Source organism: Dermacentor silvarum, chromosome 3 (assembly GCF_013339745.2).
Source record: "Dermacentor silvarum isolate Dsil-2018 chromosome 3, BIME_Dsil_1.4, whole genome shotgun sequence".
NCBI lineage: Eukaryota > Metazoa > Arthropoda > Arachnida > Ixodida > Ixodidae > Dermacentor > Dermacentor silvarum.
Genome location: NC_051156.1, coordinates 9438219 through 9454122, shown reverse-complemented (window position 1 = coordinate 9454122; position 15904 = coordinate 9438219). Strand labels below are relative to the sequence as shown.

Sequence of the window (15904 nt, the reverse complement as noted above, 5' to 3'; positions counted from 1 at the left end):
GGTAGACGCTTATGTTGACAACATGAAAGGAAAATGACGCATTGCTGTTCTACCAAATAAATGTTTAATGATGATCACAGGGTGTATATGTACTAATGACGAAGACACATTCAAAAAGATGCTGATACATGTATCTGCATTCGCTGTTGTCCAATCTTGCCTAAAAAAATAAATCGCAACATATTAGACAAGGAACGACCACGGAAACAAGACCTTCTGCAGTTGTCCCTCGTCTAATGTGCTACGGTTTTCCAATTATGCAAGACCAACTAGCCCGAATTTGCTTTAGTGAAGTGAATTTGGCTGCAAAAACATTTCTTCTATACGAGGGTGATGGACAGAGCACTGACACATCTTGCACTGTTTTCTCCAATGATGAAGGCTTCCAGTAGCTCTCATGCCACTTTTTCACGGTTCTTATATATGACACGTGCGCGATTAAGCTGTGGCCTGCATATAAACGGTTTGCAGAGAAATGGCAGATGGCCCGCTTGCATGCTTAGCATGGCAGCATTCTCTCGTGCTCTGTCAAGACATCTTCCCATCTCACCTATGTAATGCTTTCCGCATGAAAGCGCAGTATCGCACATTAATTCTTGCTGGCATTACTCTTATTTTGTTTTGTGCCCTTTTGTGCATCTTTTTTTTTGCATGTTGTCTTGGTCTACCTGCCGGCACATCGAGTAGGCAAGGATAGAGCAGAGCACACGACACTGACAACATGTCTGGAAGCAATCTTCTTTGGATTGTGCATCAGATTATGATGGCATACGTCCTTGTATTCTCTTGCGAGCCATTTCCCTTAGTCACATCTTTGATGTCGAGCATAACGATTTTGAGTTGAAAATGTCCAACTCAAGAGATCAGATAGAATTCGCTGAACTGTCAAAACTAATAAACAAAAAAAAGTAAGGGATATTCGAAATTATAACGTGGGAAAGATTGAGGAAGCCGTAAAATATGGACGCAGCACTAAATCAGTAAGAAGAAAGCTTGGCATAGGACAAGGCAAGATGTATGCACTGAAAGATAAGCATGGTAATATCATTAGCAATTTCGATGACATAGTAAAAGCAGCGGAAGAATTCTATACTGACCTGTACAGTGCCCAAAACAGCCAAGCTACTTTCATTCAAAATAGTGATGAACCGGATACAGAGGCTCCTTCTATAACTAGCGCTGAAGTTAGAAGGGCCTTGGAAGATATGACCAGGGGAAAAGCTGCTGGAGAAGATGGAATAACAGTAGATTTAATCAAGGTTGGAGGAGATATCATGCTTGAAAAGCTTGCGGCCCTTTATACGCAATGCCTCACAACTTCAAGTATACCAAAGAGCTGGAAGAACGCCAACATTATACTAATCAATAAGAAGGGAGACGTTAAAGAACTGAAGAATTATAGACCCATTAGCTTGCTTTCAGTATTGTATAAAATATTCACCAAGATAATTTCCAATAGAATCAGGGCAACACTTGACTTCAGCCAACCAAGAGAACAGGCTGGCTTCAGGAAGGGATATTCTACGATCGATCATATCCATGTCATCAATCAGGTAATTGAGAAATCTGCAGAGTACAATCAACCTCTCTACATGGCTTTCATAGATTATGAAAAGGCATTTGATTCAGTAGAGATACCAGCAGTCATAGAGGCATTGCGTAATCAAGGAGTACAGAAGGCATACGTGAATATCTTAGCAAACATCTACAAGGATTCCACAGCTACCTTGGTTCTCCACAAGAAAAGTAGAAAGTTACCTATCAAGAAAGGGGTCAGGCAAGGAGACACAATCTCTCCAATGCAATTCACTGCATGCTTAGAAGAAGTATTCAAGCTCTTAGACTGGGAAGGCTTAGGAGCGAGGATCAACGGCGAATATCTCAGCAACCTTCGGTTTGCAGATGACATTGTCCTATTCAGCAACAATGGAGACGAATTACAACAAATGATTGAGGACCTTAATCGAGAAAGTGTAAGAATTGGGTTGAAGATGAACATGCAGAAGACAAAGATAATGTTCAATAGCCTGGCAAGGGAACAAGAATTCAGGATCGCCAGCCAGCCTCTAGAGTCTGTAAAGGAGTACGTTTATCTAGGTCAATTACTCACAGGGGACCCTGATCACGAGAAAGAAATTTACAGAAGAATAAAATTGGGTTGGAGTGCATACGGCAGGCATTACCAAATCCTGACTGGGAGCTTACCACTGTCGTTGAAAAGAAAAGTGTACAATCATTGCATTCTACCGGTGCTAACATATGGGGCAGAAACTTGGAGGTTAACAAGGAAGCTCGAGAACAAGTTAAGGACCGCAAAAAGAGCGATGAAACGAAAAATCTTAGGACTAACGTTAAGAGACGGGAAGAGAGCGGTGTGGATCAGAGAACAGACGGGGATAGCCGACATTCTAGTTGACATTAAGCGGAAGAACTGGAGCTGGGCAGGCCATGTAATGCGTAGGATGGATAACCGGTGGACCATTAGGGTTACAGAACGGATACCAAGAGAAGGGAAGCGCAGTCGAGGTCGGCAGAAAACCAGATGGGATGATGAAGTTAGGAAATTTGCAGGCGCAAGTTGGAATATGCTAGCGCAAGACAGGGGTAATTGGAGATCGCAGGGAGAGGCCTTCGTCCTGCAGTGGACATAAAATATAGGCTGATGATGATGATGATGATGATTTTACACACTGCGGTAGCGAGTGGTCTGGGATAGCTTGATCCAAGAGGCATCATGGCTATTCTATAATGCTGCATGTGTTTTCATGATGGCACATTTCCAAGGAGGACTTGAGGGCTGTGATGACCATTTCATCCTATCAGTGGCTCAAGTCAACAGGCAAGAACTGCTTGCTTGACCTCATGGCATATTTAAAGCAAACATGCCCTGGGGTAAAGCTTAGCACTAGGTCAAGGAACCTAACAAAGTACCTAAATGAACTTACACATATGGCAAAATGAAGCCCATAGCTAAGTTGATTTTCTCACAAAAGTGCTTCACTTGAGACAAGTGTCCCTAAAAATTTCCCTTCCCGAAACAAACCACATCTAACCTTTACAATCCTGCACAAAATCTCAACGCTGCGCATTCTACAGAGTCTTTCTAATGTGTAAATAGAAGTGCCACGTGTACACTACTCTTTGCACTGGCTGATTTGTGCTCGGATTTCGCAGAGAAGTAGCATGTTGCAGAGGGTTGAGTTTAATATCACGTTTACGAAGCAGTACTTGACTGATTGTTTCCAATAAAGCTGAAGTGCATGTAATCTGTGGCAATACCAATAAAGAACCATTAATTTTGCTGGAACAGAATTATGCAGCCACCTACATGTCACCGCTATGTGAAACATGCCTTTCACTACAGTGGTTACCGACGGTGCGACCATTCGGTTCCAGCAGAATTCACCTGCTGCCTGCTAGAAATCGACTTCGCTCAGTTGCTAGGTTGACTTCGCAAGAAAGACTGTGGCATTGGGTTCAGTTACTGTATAAGAATGAACTTTTCTTCAAATGGAAACATTCATTTTAAAAACCTGTATGCATTTCCTCCGTGGTGTAACTTTGTGTTACTTGCAGGTGTACAACAACTCGCCTCTTCATGAACTTTCCATCACCTTGAGGATTCCTGCTTCTGTAGAATTTCCTTAGTAACAAACCTGAGGTATTAAACACATTCATATCGTAACCCTTTAAGTCGAAATTCCTATCGGTCATACTTGCTAGAAATGTGCTGCGACAATGCTAACCTCTGTACACATGTAGTTAGAAAATTGCAAGATTGTTCTAATGTTGTTTTGAGCACGTTTAACACATTTTTTCCCCTCAACTACATACACCATTGGATAAATTGTGGCCATGCTTAAATGGTAGGAAAAAATTGTGGCCTCCTTCTTTTAGAAGTTCTCTGCTCACACGCACAGTTTTGCATAGAACAAGTTCTTACAGGAACAATCACCTCTTGCTTATGCAACTAATTTACTAGCGATGTTATGGTGTGGCAAAACAAGACAAAACAGACAAGATCCCTTTCACCTGCAGTTTGAATTATCCTGAATGCTTCAGCTTAAACATAGCTGGAAGACATCTGACCAAACTCTGCAAAGAGGCTGAAGCTACAATTTAGAAAGGCTGCGCAAATGCCAGAAATATTTTTCATGTTAGGTTAAAAGAGCTGACATAAGATCCCACGACCTCAGCATAAACCACCAACTACAGTAAGCGGAAAACACAATCCCAGCGTTGCAGAAGTGGCACAGTGATATGGCTAATGAAGCAGCTCTGACAAGCATTCTGAAGGAGATCATAGAATTGGGCCAATTTATCACGTATTACACTCTTTCCATTAAGTATCGCATCGGGTATCAGCTGTCTTTAGTACTTTCCTGGTGTTCCTGCCAGCATTTACTTCATGTTTGCGAAAGTTCTTGTGCAATTCTAGCGCCCCAAAGATATGTCGCATTGCACAAATGGCCCAGGAAACCAGACCAAGGCAGCATTAGGCATAGAACTGGTACTATGCTTAGCATTTTGTGAGGCACCAAGTTGGCTATTACAGAAAAACCTAATTAATTCAGAAAATCGGATAGTTCCGACTCGTCGCCTAGCACCGGCAGGTGTGTGCATTATTTAATGGAATCAAACTCTTGCACACTGATTAATCCGGACAACTCTCGAAGCTTGGCGAGCGTCGCAAAAGAGCAAGAACGGCGCTAGCGTCTAACCGAAATGAAATGGTTGAGTCCGCATTGCCATAGTAATCAGCGGAAATCACATGTCAACAACAGGAATGCCGGAATGCGTCGTGCCTATTTGTGCCTTTATAGCCTTTATCCTTGCCCGTCTACCACTGGACGTACTGTATTTACTCGAATCTAACGCACAATTTTTTTCCGATACAACAGGCCCAAAAATTGCGTGTGCGTTAGAATCCTGTACGACCCGAAATCTGCGTTACCATATCGCCATCGATATGTACGAAGGGGCCATTTCAACATGGCCACCTCGTACGTGCTTTGAGCCTAGCTGCTGTAGCTTCCTCCACGTGCTGTAGTAAGAGTGCTTAGGCATTAGTCTACCGTCTGTCTTCCCGTTTTCTGTGATTGCTCTATCAGCACGAAGTGGTGAGTTCGTCATGATGCCGCATTTAAAAGGAAAGTGATCATGTGGGTGGAGACAGATAGAAATCGGGCCGCATCAAAGGCGTTCGGAGTTCCCGAAACTTGCATGCTAGACTGATGCAAACTGAACGAGAGGATTTTTGCCAGCAAAGCATCACGGAAGGGTTTTAGTGGAACAAAGCAGGACATATTGTGTGAGGATCCACTTCGGTGATATGATTGCCTTGGCCCTATCTTCAAAGCGATCTGCGACGGGGCCAGAGTCCGCTGCGTGCTGTTTTTTTGCTGCTTATGGTTTACGTTGAAGCGAGAGGCAACACGAAGGTCAATTCACTTGCTGCTGCTGCTGCGCTTCCTCACTCCAGCATTCTGACAGCGAGTTTCTGCGGTCATTGAGTGAGATGTGTTCATGTTTGCTTGGGCACGCATGACACCATGCTTGTTAAAGTTAGCAAGCGAATGTTTACAAGTTTATACGGCCGATAGAACTACAGTGGAATCTCGATGATACGAATCTCACGGGGTCACGAAAAAAATTCGTATTAGCCGAAATTCTTATCATCGAAACACAATTAAAACTAGCTAAATTAAAGAGTCGAGAGGTGAACTCACTCAGGCACACGTACGTTAAAAGCTTTTACAGTATAGACCACTTATAACGTAACCGTTCATAGTGCAGAACTGGCTACAACGCGGCCTTTTCCGACTCCCGTTTACCCTCCCATAAAACTCCATGTATACGCATACCGCTTACAGTGCAGCCACGTGAGACGAAATTGCAGCTTCCGCGGGAAAATCTCGCTGACAAGGGCGGTAGCGAGCATGAGGTGCGCCGACCGATGGGAGAGGAGATCAACGAATGCGATGCGGAGGAAGAGCATGAGACGTGGAGCACGAGTCCAAGGGCAATAAAGTCGTCACCGCGCGCCGTATGTGCGAGTGAAAGGACGCGCGCCTTCACGGACAGCGTACGCACAGCGGAGAGCAAACGCGACTTCCGTTGCGCGAAAGGCCGTGGGGGTATGGGAGGGAGGGAGGGGGGGGGGGGCGACACTGTGCTGAGGCGCCAAATGCGTATCTTGCAACCGAGCGCAAAGGTAACTGGCGACGAAATCTCCCCACGCAAAAGGAGCAAAGCGGGAAGGTAGTGCGGGAGGGAGAGAGTTGGGAATACTGATTAAAAAAAACAAAACGCTACTTTATGTCTGCCTGACGCAATTAAATTAAGACCCAACAAAAACAGATAAATAATAAATACAAGAGAGACTATGATTTATTAAGAAATTAACATGTTCTTACTTGAGGACTGTTAGGTACAACTCTGGCAATTTTCTCATATACAATGACATTATCCGAATTGTACAGGCAAAACGTCCCAACACTGCCAAATACACTTCCGTCCATTTGAAGTGCACATGTTTGAAGAAATCTGTTTAGAGGGCATGCAGAACGTAGTCTAAGAATCACTGTGAAGTTGTGGAAACAATAGAAAACTACCACCATCTCCAGATTTTCGGATTCAAAATTGTGCCTCTTGTCACTGAGAATGAATGATCTTGTACGCTGAGAAAGAATGCCTGACGGCGGTGAACACCTTAAAAAGTAAATTACGAACAAAACAAAAGCCGCATGCGCATCACAGTTTTCTTCCTTCTTTTGCTCTTCACTCTCCTTTCTCCTGACGGCTTTCCGCGGTTTCGCATTCGCCAACCGCTCGCGCCATGTCAGCGCGGCGGTGTATGCTGGCCGGCACCTCCCATTTCACAGCTGCTAGCGGTTGTTTTCCAGGAGTTGGTCGAACTAGAGGGCTAGGTTAAACCCCATTGAGTTCCGAAGAGTCAATGTTGCCCGGTAACATGAATAACGATCTCTAACTGCACTCGAAAGCGAAACTTGAGGGTAAATAGTGTTCATATAGGCGCCGATATTGAAAATAGGCATTTATAGGCATTTAGGCACGAACGCCAAAATAGGCCATTTATAGACACTATAAAAACACTATAAAAGCCCTTCTTAACCTCTAATTCATGCTCACATATCAAAGTGGGGCGATAGGAGCGCAAGGAACAAAACAGGCATTTGCCTAAAATCCGGTCTCTAGTCATGAGGCCTTCGCCGCTGCGAACACTTATCAGTCACGTTATGAAAATTGCAGCTTCCACACTGGTTTGGTGCAAAATAGAAGAAGGATTTCTTGATTCATCCTGTAAATAGAAGCCTGTTGACATAGTAGGCATTTGTTTGTTTTCTTGATACCCTCAATAATTTGACGTTCAGTTAATTCAGATAGTGGTTTCGGTTCCGTAAATCCAAATTACCGAGGTTTCACTGTACGAAATATCACTGCACCACTGATATGACTAGCAAATTTTTCTTTTACGAGACTTGCTCCCGACAGTAAATTACCACAGAACTCCAGTGGTTTTTATCATTTCAAGCACCATTAACACATTGCATGCCTCTTTCCGTTTACCCCATCTAAAGATATCCTATGTTTTCTGCATTTTTCTGCATAACTTTAACCACACATGCAGCATGTAGAACCAATGGAAGGATATATTTTTTTGCCTTTATTGACAACACGAGCCCTGCACCTGTAGTGCTAAGACAGCGAGGCACACAAATGAAGTAGTGTTTGCCATAATCCATGGGCAATGGTTATGAGGGAACGCCAGAGATATATAAAGCTAGCAAAAGCCTTTCTGGTGTCAAATGTCGTGGGCACTGTTGCACAATCATCACTTTCTGTAAATCTGCAACAAATCAGCAGGAGAAGACATTCTGCATAACACAATAAGAGAGAACCTGTAAATGTTGATAAACAACTAAAATTAAGCGAAGCTACGTATATACAGAGACACTGTGCAGCTTGCAATAATGCCAGAAATAAGAGATTCACAGAATGCCAAGCTCCTTAATTAGCTTCAAAATAAATTACACTGTGTGTTCCAATAAGACTACATGCCAGGTAAGCAGTACCCATTGAAACAGCGAGTTTCATGTTCAACTAGGACTGGTAAATGTTACGTTACATTATTAATGTGATGTAAAACACTTTGAACAGCTTGCAACAGACTCAGTGTTTAATTGGTATTTGGCCATCCTTACGGATACTTTGCCCCTACATTTACTGCCATATTGGGTTAGGTGCACATTATCATACATTTTTTTCTTCTTTGCGATGATTGCCAATTTGCATCTAATATAAAATAACAGCCCACCCATAGACTTAGCAACAATGAGCACAGTTCCAGTCACAGTCAAGTCATGTTGAGATTCCTTGCATTGCTGCATTTTCCCAGCTGCAGTTTTCATGGTCGCAGCTTGAAGTCTATAGGCACTTGTGTATAATGTTCCCATCTGATACACTGCCATTCGAGTTGCATTTAAATCATGCAGTTATGTAAGTTAAGCAGTGCAGTACTACCAGTGGTGTGGCATACCATTGCCACCACCAGCTGGCCCCGCACGGGCCTATGGCAACTTATCAGCAGTGTTGACGCAGTAGTTAAGAGCCTGAAGTGTGTAATGACTGCCTATATGTGTACTACACCCTAATTTGCACAGACTTTAAAAGTACAGTTGAACCTCGTTATATAACGAAGCTGGATATAACGAAATAATGGACATAACGAAGTAAATGAAGTTCCCCTTGAAAACATAGTAGAGATCCATGTATTTAAAACTTCATTTTGCTGAAGTGAAATTGCCTTGCCAATGGATATAACGAACTAGATTAATCTCCGAAAATAAAAAATACCTGACTGTTTCTCGCTGAGTACTTTGCTTTCCACATGGTTTGGCACTTGTTCGCTGTGGCAGTTGAAAACTCCCACCTCCCCGTGTTGAATACACCATCAAGCAACACTGGTCTTCCTCACCGCTGCGAACAAGGAGCCAGCTGCTCACAACTGCACTTCTCCACTGACCTCTCTCTCTTGCGTGTGTCTGGCTGTGCGAGCCACCCCACCTACGTGGCTACGCACGGCGGTGCAGAAGGTTAGTGCATTCACATATACTGCACTTCTGCCTGCGTGGCACGCTGTGCAGGCAAGCGCAGCTGGGCGTGTCCTCCGAGATCACCCCGGCACAATTTCGAGGGTAATGCACAAGCCTGCCCGGCTAAGCACGTTGATGTGAAAAATGAGTAAATTCACTTTTGTCTCTTTTGCTGTGGTGCAGCACACAGGCAGCCACAACTGGACGTGGCGTCCGAGATTTCCCCCGACGCATTTTGGGGTTGCACCCAGACTGTGCCTGCGCCTGCTCGCCTGTCCGTGTAAGCCGCGCCATGCTGTGCCACTACGAGCGGCGGTGAAAAGATTTGTGCATTCACTTCTCTCTCTCCTTGCGGCATGACACACAGGCTGGCAACTAGGCGTGGCCTCCGAGATCACACTGGCATCAATGTGATCTTGGAGGCCACAATCTGGCTGTGCCTCACTTGCTGCTCGAATTCGCCTTCTCGATCACACAGCGGAGCGCTGTGTGGTGTGCCGTGTGCTGCTCGACTGCGACGAGCCATATGGAAAGTGGAAGCGCATGACCATCACAATGGAACAGAAGTCAGCTATCTAAAGGCTGTCACGTCAAGTACTAAGAAGCCGCATATGCGCCAGAGATTGTTTTGTTGTTTGATTAAACCATCGTCGCATGCGTGAATGTGTAGCGGTTCCATGGACTGCAAAGACGTATTCTTATTTCCATGTTTACAATTGTACACCCCATTGGGCATAGATTGCAGTAAATGGCAATAATGGATATAATGAAGTAACGTATATAACGAAGTAACTTCAGCTTCAACTTCGTTATAACGAGGCTCGAATGTAATTGCAAATGTCAGCGCATGAACATTCACTTTCTCATAACTGTTCTCTGATGAGCTGACTTTTTCAAGATTATGCAAGTATCAACTTGCGAAGCTCTAAACCATTCTGCATCATCAAAGCCTGCAAACATGAGCAGGACTTCCAAGCATAAAATACCATATAACATGGCACACACATTGCATACAAGTACAAAGTCCAACCAGGCCCTTCTATGATGTGTCCAACATTTAAAAATGCACAAAAAAAAAAAAAGCACCAGCATAGCGTGCAAAGCAAAGAGAAGACAAAGCATGGATAGCAGCAAGAGGAAAGCAGGGGTGCCAGGAAACCAAAGGTGGAGCTACAGCCCTCAGCACTGCTGCGACAGCGTGAACTCTAAAAGCCATTGTGTGCTGTGCTGTGTGCATGCACAGAAAAAGCATGACGAAGGCCACTCAATAAAACTGGCTTGTGAGAAAATGCACAAAATTATGAATGCATTGTGATCAGGGCATCCATTTGTTTTGACTGACAGGTGCACCACAGGTCAAACTTCTGTCCTAGCCCTAGGATAGCTTACATGATCAGGGCCACATGTTGTAAAATACACCATAGTACTGCTAACAGGGGGCACGCGCGCGCACAGGCACACACACACGCATGCACACACGCACGCACACACGCACACACACACACTCGCACTCTTAGTGCTGGACTTAAACTAATACATGAAAAATAAAGGTATCAATTGCACTATACTTCATAAAGACCTAGGGTGCGATCTTGTACGCGTTCCAAAATTGAACGGAGGCGGTCCGTTCCATCGAGCCGCACACGATTGGTCAATTTGATCGTCACGGCTCAAATTGACCAATCGTGTGCGGCTCGATGGAACGGACTGCCTCCGTTCCATTTTGGAACGCGTACAAGATCGCACCGCTATTTTACTGGTCCACTTAAAGTGGCTTCGCATTTTCCAATAGTTGTCCTGGATCAACTTGTTTTGCACAGGATTGCTCTCTCTTGCTCTGCTATGGAGACACGGATTCGACGAGAAGGTTTAGTGTGCGCTGTGCAGGAACACTTCCGTGGTGATCTAGCACTATGCAGTATGTTTCCTGCTGTCAGACACCCATTTGCGATTTTTATGAGCTGAATGAATGCCTTGCTGTTGGTTTTTCTTCAAATGCATTGTTTCCAGCATGCTAGTGTAAGCCCACTGTGGGCCAAAATGTACCTCGCTGCCACTGTTTGTTCGTTCAACAAACTGTTGACTTGATAGCCACAGAAGCTGCACACAACGCGACACTCACTTGTCCGTTGAGTTTGCTTGGCAGACTATATAAAGCTTTGAAATGCCTGGGTGATGCTGATCAATAGTGGTCGAACAAAGAATGTCGCTGCAGCTTGTTGCGCGGACAAGTCCCCTTGCTCGACTGCTGTTGATCACTTCCTCCATCTCTTTATGCTGTGTGATGCTGGCGTTCGCCCAGTTAGCAGAGTAGGTAGCAGACTCCGAATTTCTGATCGTTCTACAAACTGTCAAGCTCTTCAGAGGTCAGTACTCCCAATGTTAAGCATGGCTGTTGAATTACTGAAAAATAAATACCATTTGTTGCGAAAATATTTCTGCTATAGTAGAAAGCCTTGTCAAGTGCCAATCGTACTATTGCCTGGTAAAGCAGCACCCTCTGCAGGTCGCTCATTGAACTTTCCTATTTACTATGCAACACTGCTCTGCGCATAGAAAACCACTTCTTGCGACAATAAAAACACCCTACCCCATGAGTTTAGACGCTCTGGCCTCACTGGTGTTCTAAGCCTGACATGGCTATAGGGCTGCAGCCATGACCCCAAGCAGTTAGAGAGAGAGGCCGACAGGTTAGGATGAAGAGAGAAACAACAGGGGAGCCAGGGGAAGAGGAAGGAGCCAGCGAAATAGGACTACCGAGGATTACCGGCGCACTGATAAAGGAGTCCTCGTAGTTCCGTGGGTTGATGCGCAGCACCCCCTGCAATAGAGCACAAATGGCAAGACGGACATGTCAAGGCACTGTTGAATGCACATCTGCCCACCAGGCCAGTGCATCACGAAAGAGTGGCACAAAATGACAACACACAACGACAAAGAAAGCTATGGGATAACTGCCAACTCTCGACTAAGATTTATTAGCACTGCATCATATGCACGCACAACATCAAGGCAAGATGCTGTAGATTTGCACAGGCCAATAACATGTGTCACCACCTAGTATTACCCTGCCCACAACGACCTACACAGGTATGCCAGTTCCTCTCTCGCAAGAGTGATATTGAAGCTTGGCTAATGCAGACAGCACCTCACGTGTGGTATGAGCTGCCTTGCCTATCACTGTCGCATTCTGATGTCTGTGTTTGAACAGCACACACAGATAATTACGAGCACTTACAAACTTTTGTTAAGCGACAAGGTGTGCTCTCCTAGCCTAACATTAATGCACAGGCCAGTCTGTCCTCTTATACACTCGGTCATAGGAAAATGGAAAGGCATACACGACACTTGTTTAGCAGGAGACATACTTATTAGCATGTTTGGCCTCGCAATACAGTATAGACCACTTGTAACGTAACCGCTTATAGTGCAGGACCGGATATAGTGCGGTCTTTTCAGACTCCCGTTAATTTTCCCATAGCACTCCATGTATACACATATCGCTTATAGTGCAGTTGCGGGAAACGAAATGCCGGTTACAGTGCGGCTGCCTGGGAGTACGGAAGTCAGCGGAGACGGCGAACGCTCACCTCAAACGGGCGCCCCAAGGAGTGCTCGAGGAAGAAAGAGAGACGAAGTGGAGGAGAAGGGCACGTAGTGCGAACGAACAGCCAGTGAGGCTGAAACCAGAATCTTGAGTGCGAGTCGTGAAATATTGCGGCGCGCATAGCGAACGAGGGCCACGAAACTGCCAACGCTGGCCAACGCTCGCTTCACGATAACGGCAGTAAACGAAACTTCAAGGAGCGGGCGACACCGGCACGGCACGGCGAAGGGCGCACGCGGAGACCGTGGAATGTGAGGGAGGAAGGCGGCAGGGAAGCGGATTTCGCAACTCCGCCGCTTCAGTGGCTCCCTTCGCCCTCCCTCGTAGCTCCCTCACTTTCGACTGTCACCGTGCAGGCGCCGCCGCTCCAGCCGGCCCGGCGCCAGCTCCCTGCCCTGAAGTTTCGTTTTCTGCCGTTATCGGGAAGTGGGCATTTGCCGGCGTGGGCCGTTTTGTTGGCCTTCCTGGGACACCGCCGCTGCTTCCCTCTGCACCGTAGCCGCAACGTGCAAGGTCAACACGTGACTAGAAAGTAGAGGAAGCATAAAGGAGAAAGAAGGGTTCACTGCCATTTTCTACGCATGGCTACGGTAGCGTGGCTGAGACGTCGGCACGTACACACATGTTCCGGCGCAATGCAGAATCGGCGACCTTGCCATTTGAGAGAGGGTGACATTTCCGCCGCGTTTTTGTTTTCTTTTGTTTTTTGCTCGCGCGCGACGTTGAGGGGTCTCTCCTAAGCTTTTACTCTATGGCGGTGCTGGAGCAATGCCGGTCGGAGGCACCGTGCCGTGTGATTTGGTTCGAATTAAAGATGCGACTGTCAATTGAATGCAAACATTCTAGCCGCATTCCTCGACTGTCGCATACGCATGGCGGCTCGGTGCACATGTTTTGCACATGTGCGGGCCTTGAAAATTGTTGCTTTGTTTATAGTGCGGTACCGCTTATAGTGAGGATATTCGCGACTCCGGCGACTTACGTTATAAGCAGTCTACACTGTATACACCAGGATTCACAGACTACACTCAAGCTCACTTTTTAATGACTGGCCAAATCACACTTAAATTTGCCAGGGGCGAAAAAACCCCCTTCATACCGACCCGCAACATTCTAAAGCTGTGTGACAGTTTATGTAGTACACAGGACAAGACAACTAAATTTGTTTTCTTATCTTTAAAAAAAGTTACATTCTGGGGTATTACATGCCAGAACGAAGATATGATTATGACTTTGACGCTGTGACTTTGGGTTAAATCTGACCACCTAGGGTTCTTTAATCTGCTTCCAATGCGCAATACGCGGGCATTTTCGCATTTTGCCCCCACCGAAATGCGGCCGCCACTGCTGGGATTTCATTCCGTGCCCTCGGGCTTAGCAGTGCAAAGCCAAAGCCACTATGCCACCACGGTGGATTGTACTGAGGTTTCTTTTTTTAATGCCATGAACACCACTTAATTTTGCTGTGGCTGGCAAAATTTGCGGATGGCAGGCCTTCTGCTTCCATTTATTTCAATATAAAACAGTGCAAGGGGAGGAAGACATTGCAAGGCACATAGAACTGTAATACACAGGTCTCTACGGGCGAGACCACACAACCGTGTCCCACCACTACTGCACCATATAGTACTAGTGATAACTAGCACAGAAATACTCTCACCTCTACGACCTCCCCTTTCTTCAGGGCCTGTTGCACTTCACAAAGGGGCATGTAGGCCTCATACTGCACAGGGAACAAAAGGAAAATAAGTCAGGGCTGCAATCACAGGCGCACACACCACAATGCATATTTGACACTGTAATCCTGAACTGAAGATAACATGCACAACGAACACAGGGGCTGTGAGAGATGCCAGATCAATTCTGACCACCCGAGGACTCAGTGCTCAGCGCACTAGCACCCTTTCCAGAAATGCAAGCACCGTGGCTAGGAATTGAACCTTCTACTTTGCGCTCAGACTGAGACACGTCCGACACAATATACATGCTCCAAGTGTGCATGTTCTGTCCTCTAGTGGCGTGCAGCAGACACATTTTGTATGGCGTCGGCGGTTCACGGAGCAGAAGACACACCCATATGCGATGGTGTGGGATAGCCAGCATAGTTGCAGTGAAGTGCTGACGATGCGGTAATTGTGCTCGTGTTTTGGTAGAAGTTCCGGCTGACCACAACGTTTTTCAGTTAACGTGCAGTCACACTAGGCTGACACAACGCCGATGTCGGCAAGAAGTAGACATGATGCCAACATTCGGCAGACTAGCTGACAGACCTTGTTAATAAGAGAGTCTTTAGTCATACTAGGAGGACGACAATGCGACCGACAACTGCGAGTTGTCACAGTGTGACAGGCTTCCGTGTTGACGATACACGAGTCTCGCAATCGACCATTGTGCTTGTGCAGTTAAACCTCAATATAACAGCAGGTGAAGTAGCACTCACTTTGGCGGCACGATCCTTGGGCTTCTGTCGTTGTGATGAGAAGGATGGAGAGGCCAGGTGGGTCTCTGCAACACAAGCAGACGACAAGCAATTGAGTGCACTGTTCTCTCATGGCCACCTGTTGTAAACAAGAGCAAACTATCATTTAACATTTTCCTGTCCGTGACTATTCCCATCGACAGCCCTCTTGGAAATTCACATTTTGCCACTTTCCGAGTGTTCTCGGACAGCTAGCGCCGTTTATTAGATTATTTAGGAATCATTTAGTCAGTTTCAGCTTTCTTTTTCTGCCACGCGGATTTTTCAAGAGCCTCCGGAGAAGAGGCACGGTCAGCCCGATCGGCTCTACGAGCGCTCATAGTTTCCAAGATGGCGTTGGCATCGAGTGCTGCTCAAGCATGCAAACGCTGCATTTCTACCGATTCCAATGCATCTGTGAATGAGCTTTTGGACTCGCATGCAGATGCACTGGTCAATGTCATATGTTTGGTCTGTCCATATATTATCAATGGAACAAACTCTGCTTTTATCGGACTCATTGATAACAAACTATCAGCTACAACAGACAAAATTTTCTCTAGATGGATGACTTATGGCGCTCTGAGGCTTGTCGCAATTCTTTCTGGGGTTTAAAAGTCTAGGATCTTCATTACCCACAAAAAATGAATAGTCTAAAATATTATGTCAGTATCCCTTTAAATGTATTTAGAAAGAGATGCATTTATCGATTTCTTAGATGTT

General features: G+C 45.6%; 1 protein-coding gene across 1 annotated transcript in view; it reads right to left on the bottom strand.

Annotated features, from left to right (window-relative positions):
- The window catches only part of LOC119443719 (DIS3-like exonuclease 2), a 114537-nt gene that overhangs the window by 75118 nt on the left and 23515 nt on the right, over positions 1–15904 (bottom strand). Inside the window, exons 5-7 of the mRNA XM_037708429.2 lie at positions 15164–15228; positions 14384–14446; positions 11884–11937 (exon numbers count right to left, since the gene is read on the bottom strand). Coding sequence (XP_037564357.1) covers positions 11884–11937; positions 14384–14446; positions 15164–15228 — 182 coding nt within the window. The remainder of the gene's footprint in view (positions 1–11883; positions 11938–14383; positions 14447–15163; positions 15229–15904) is intronic.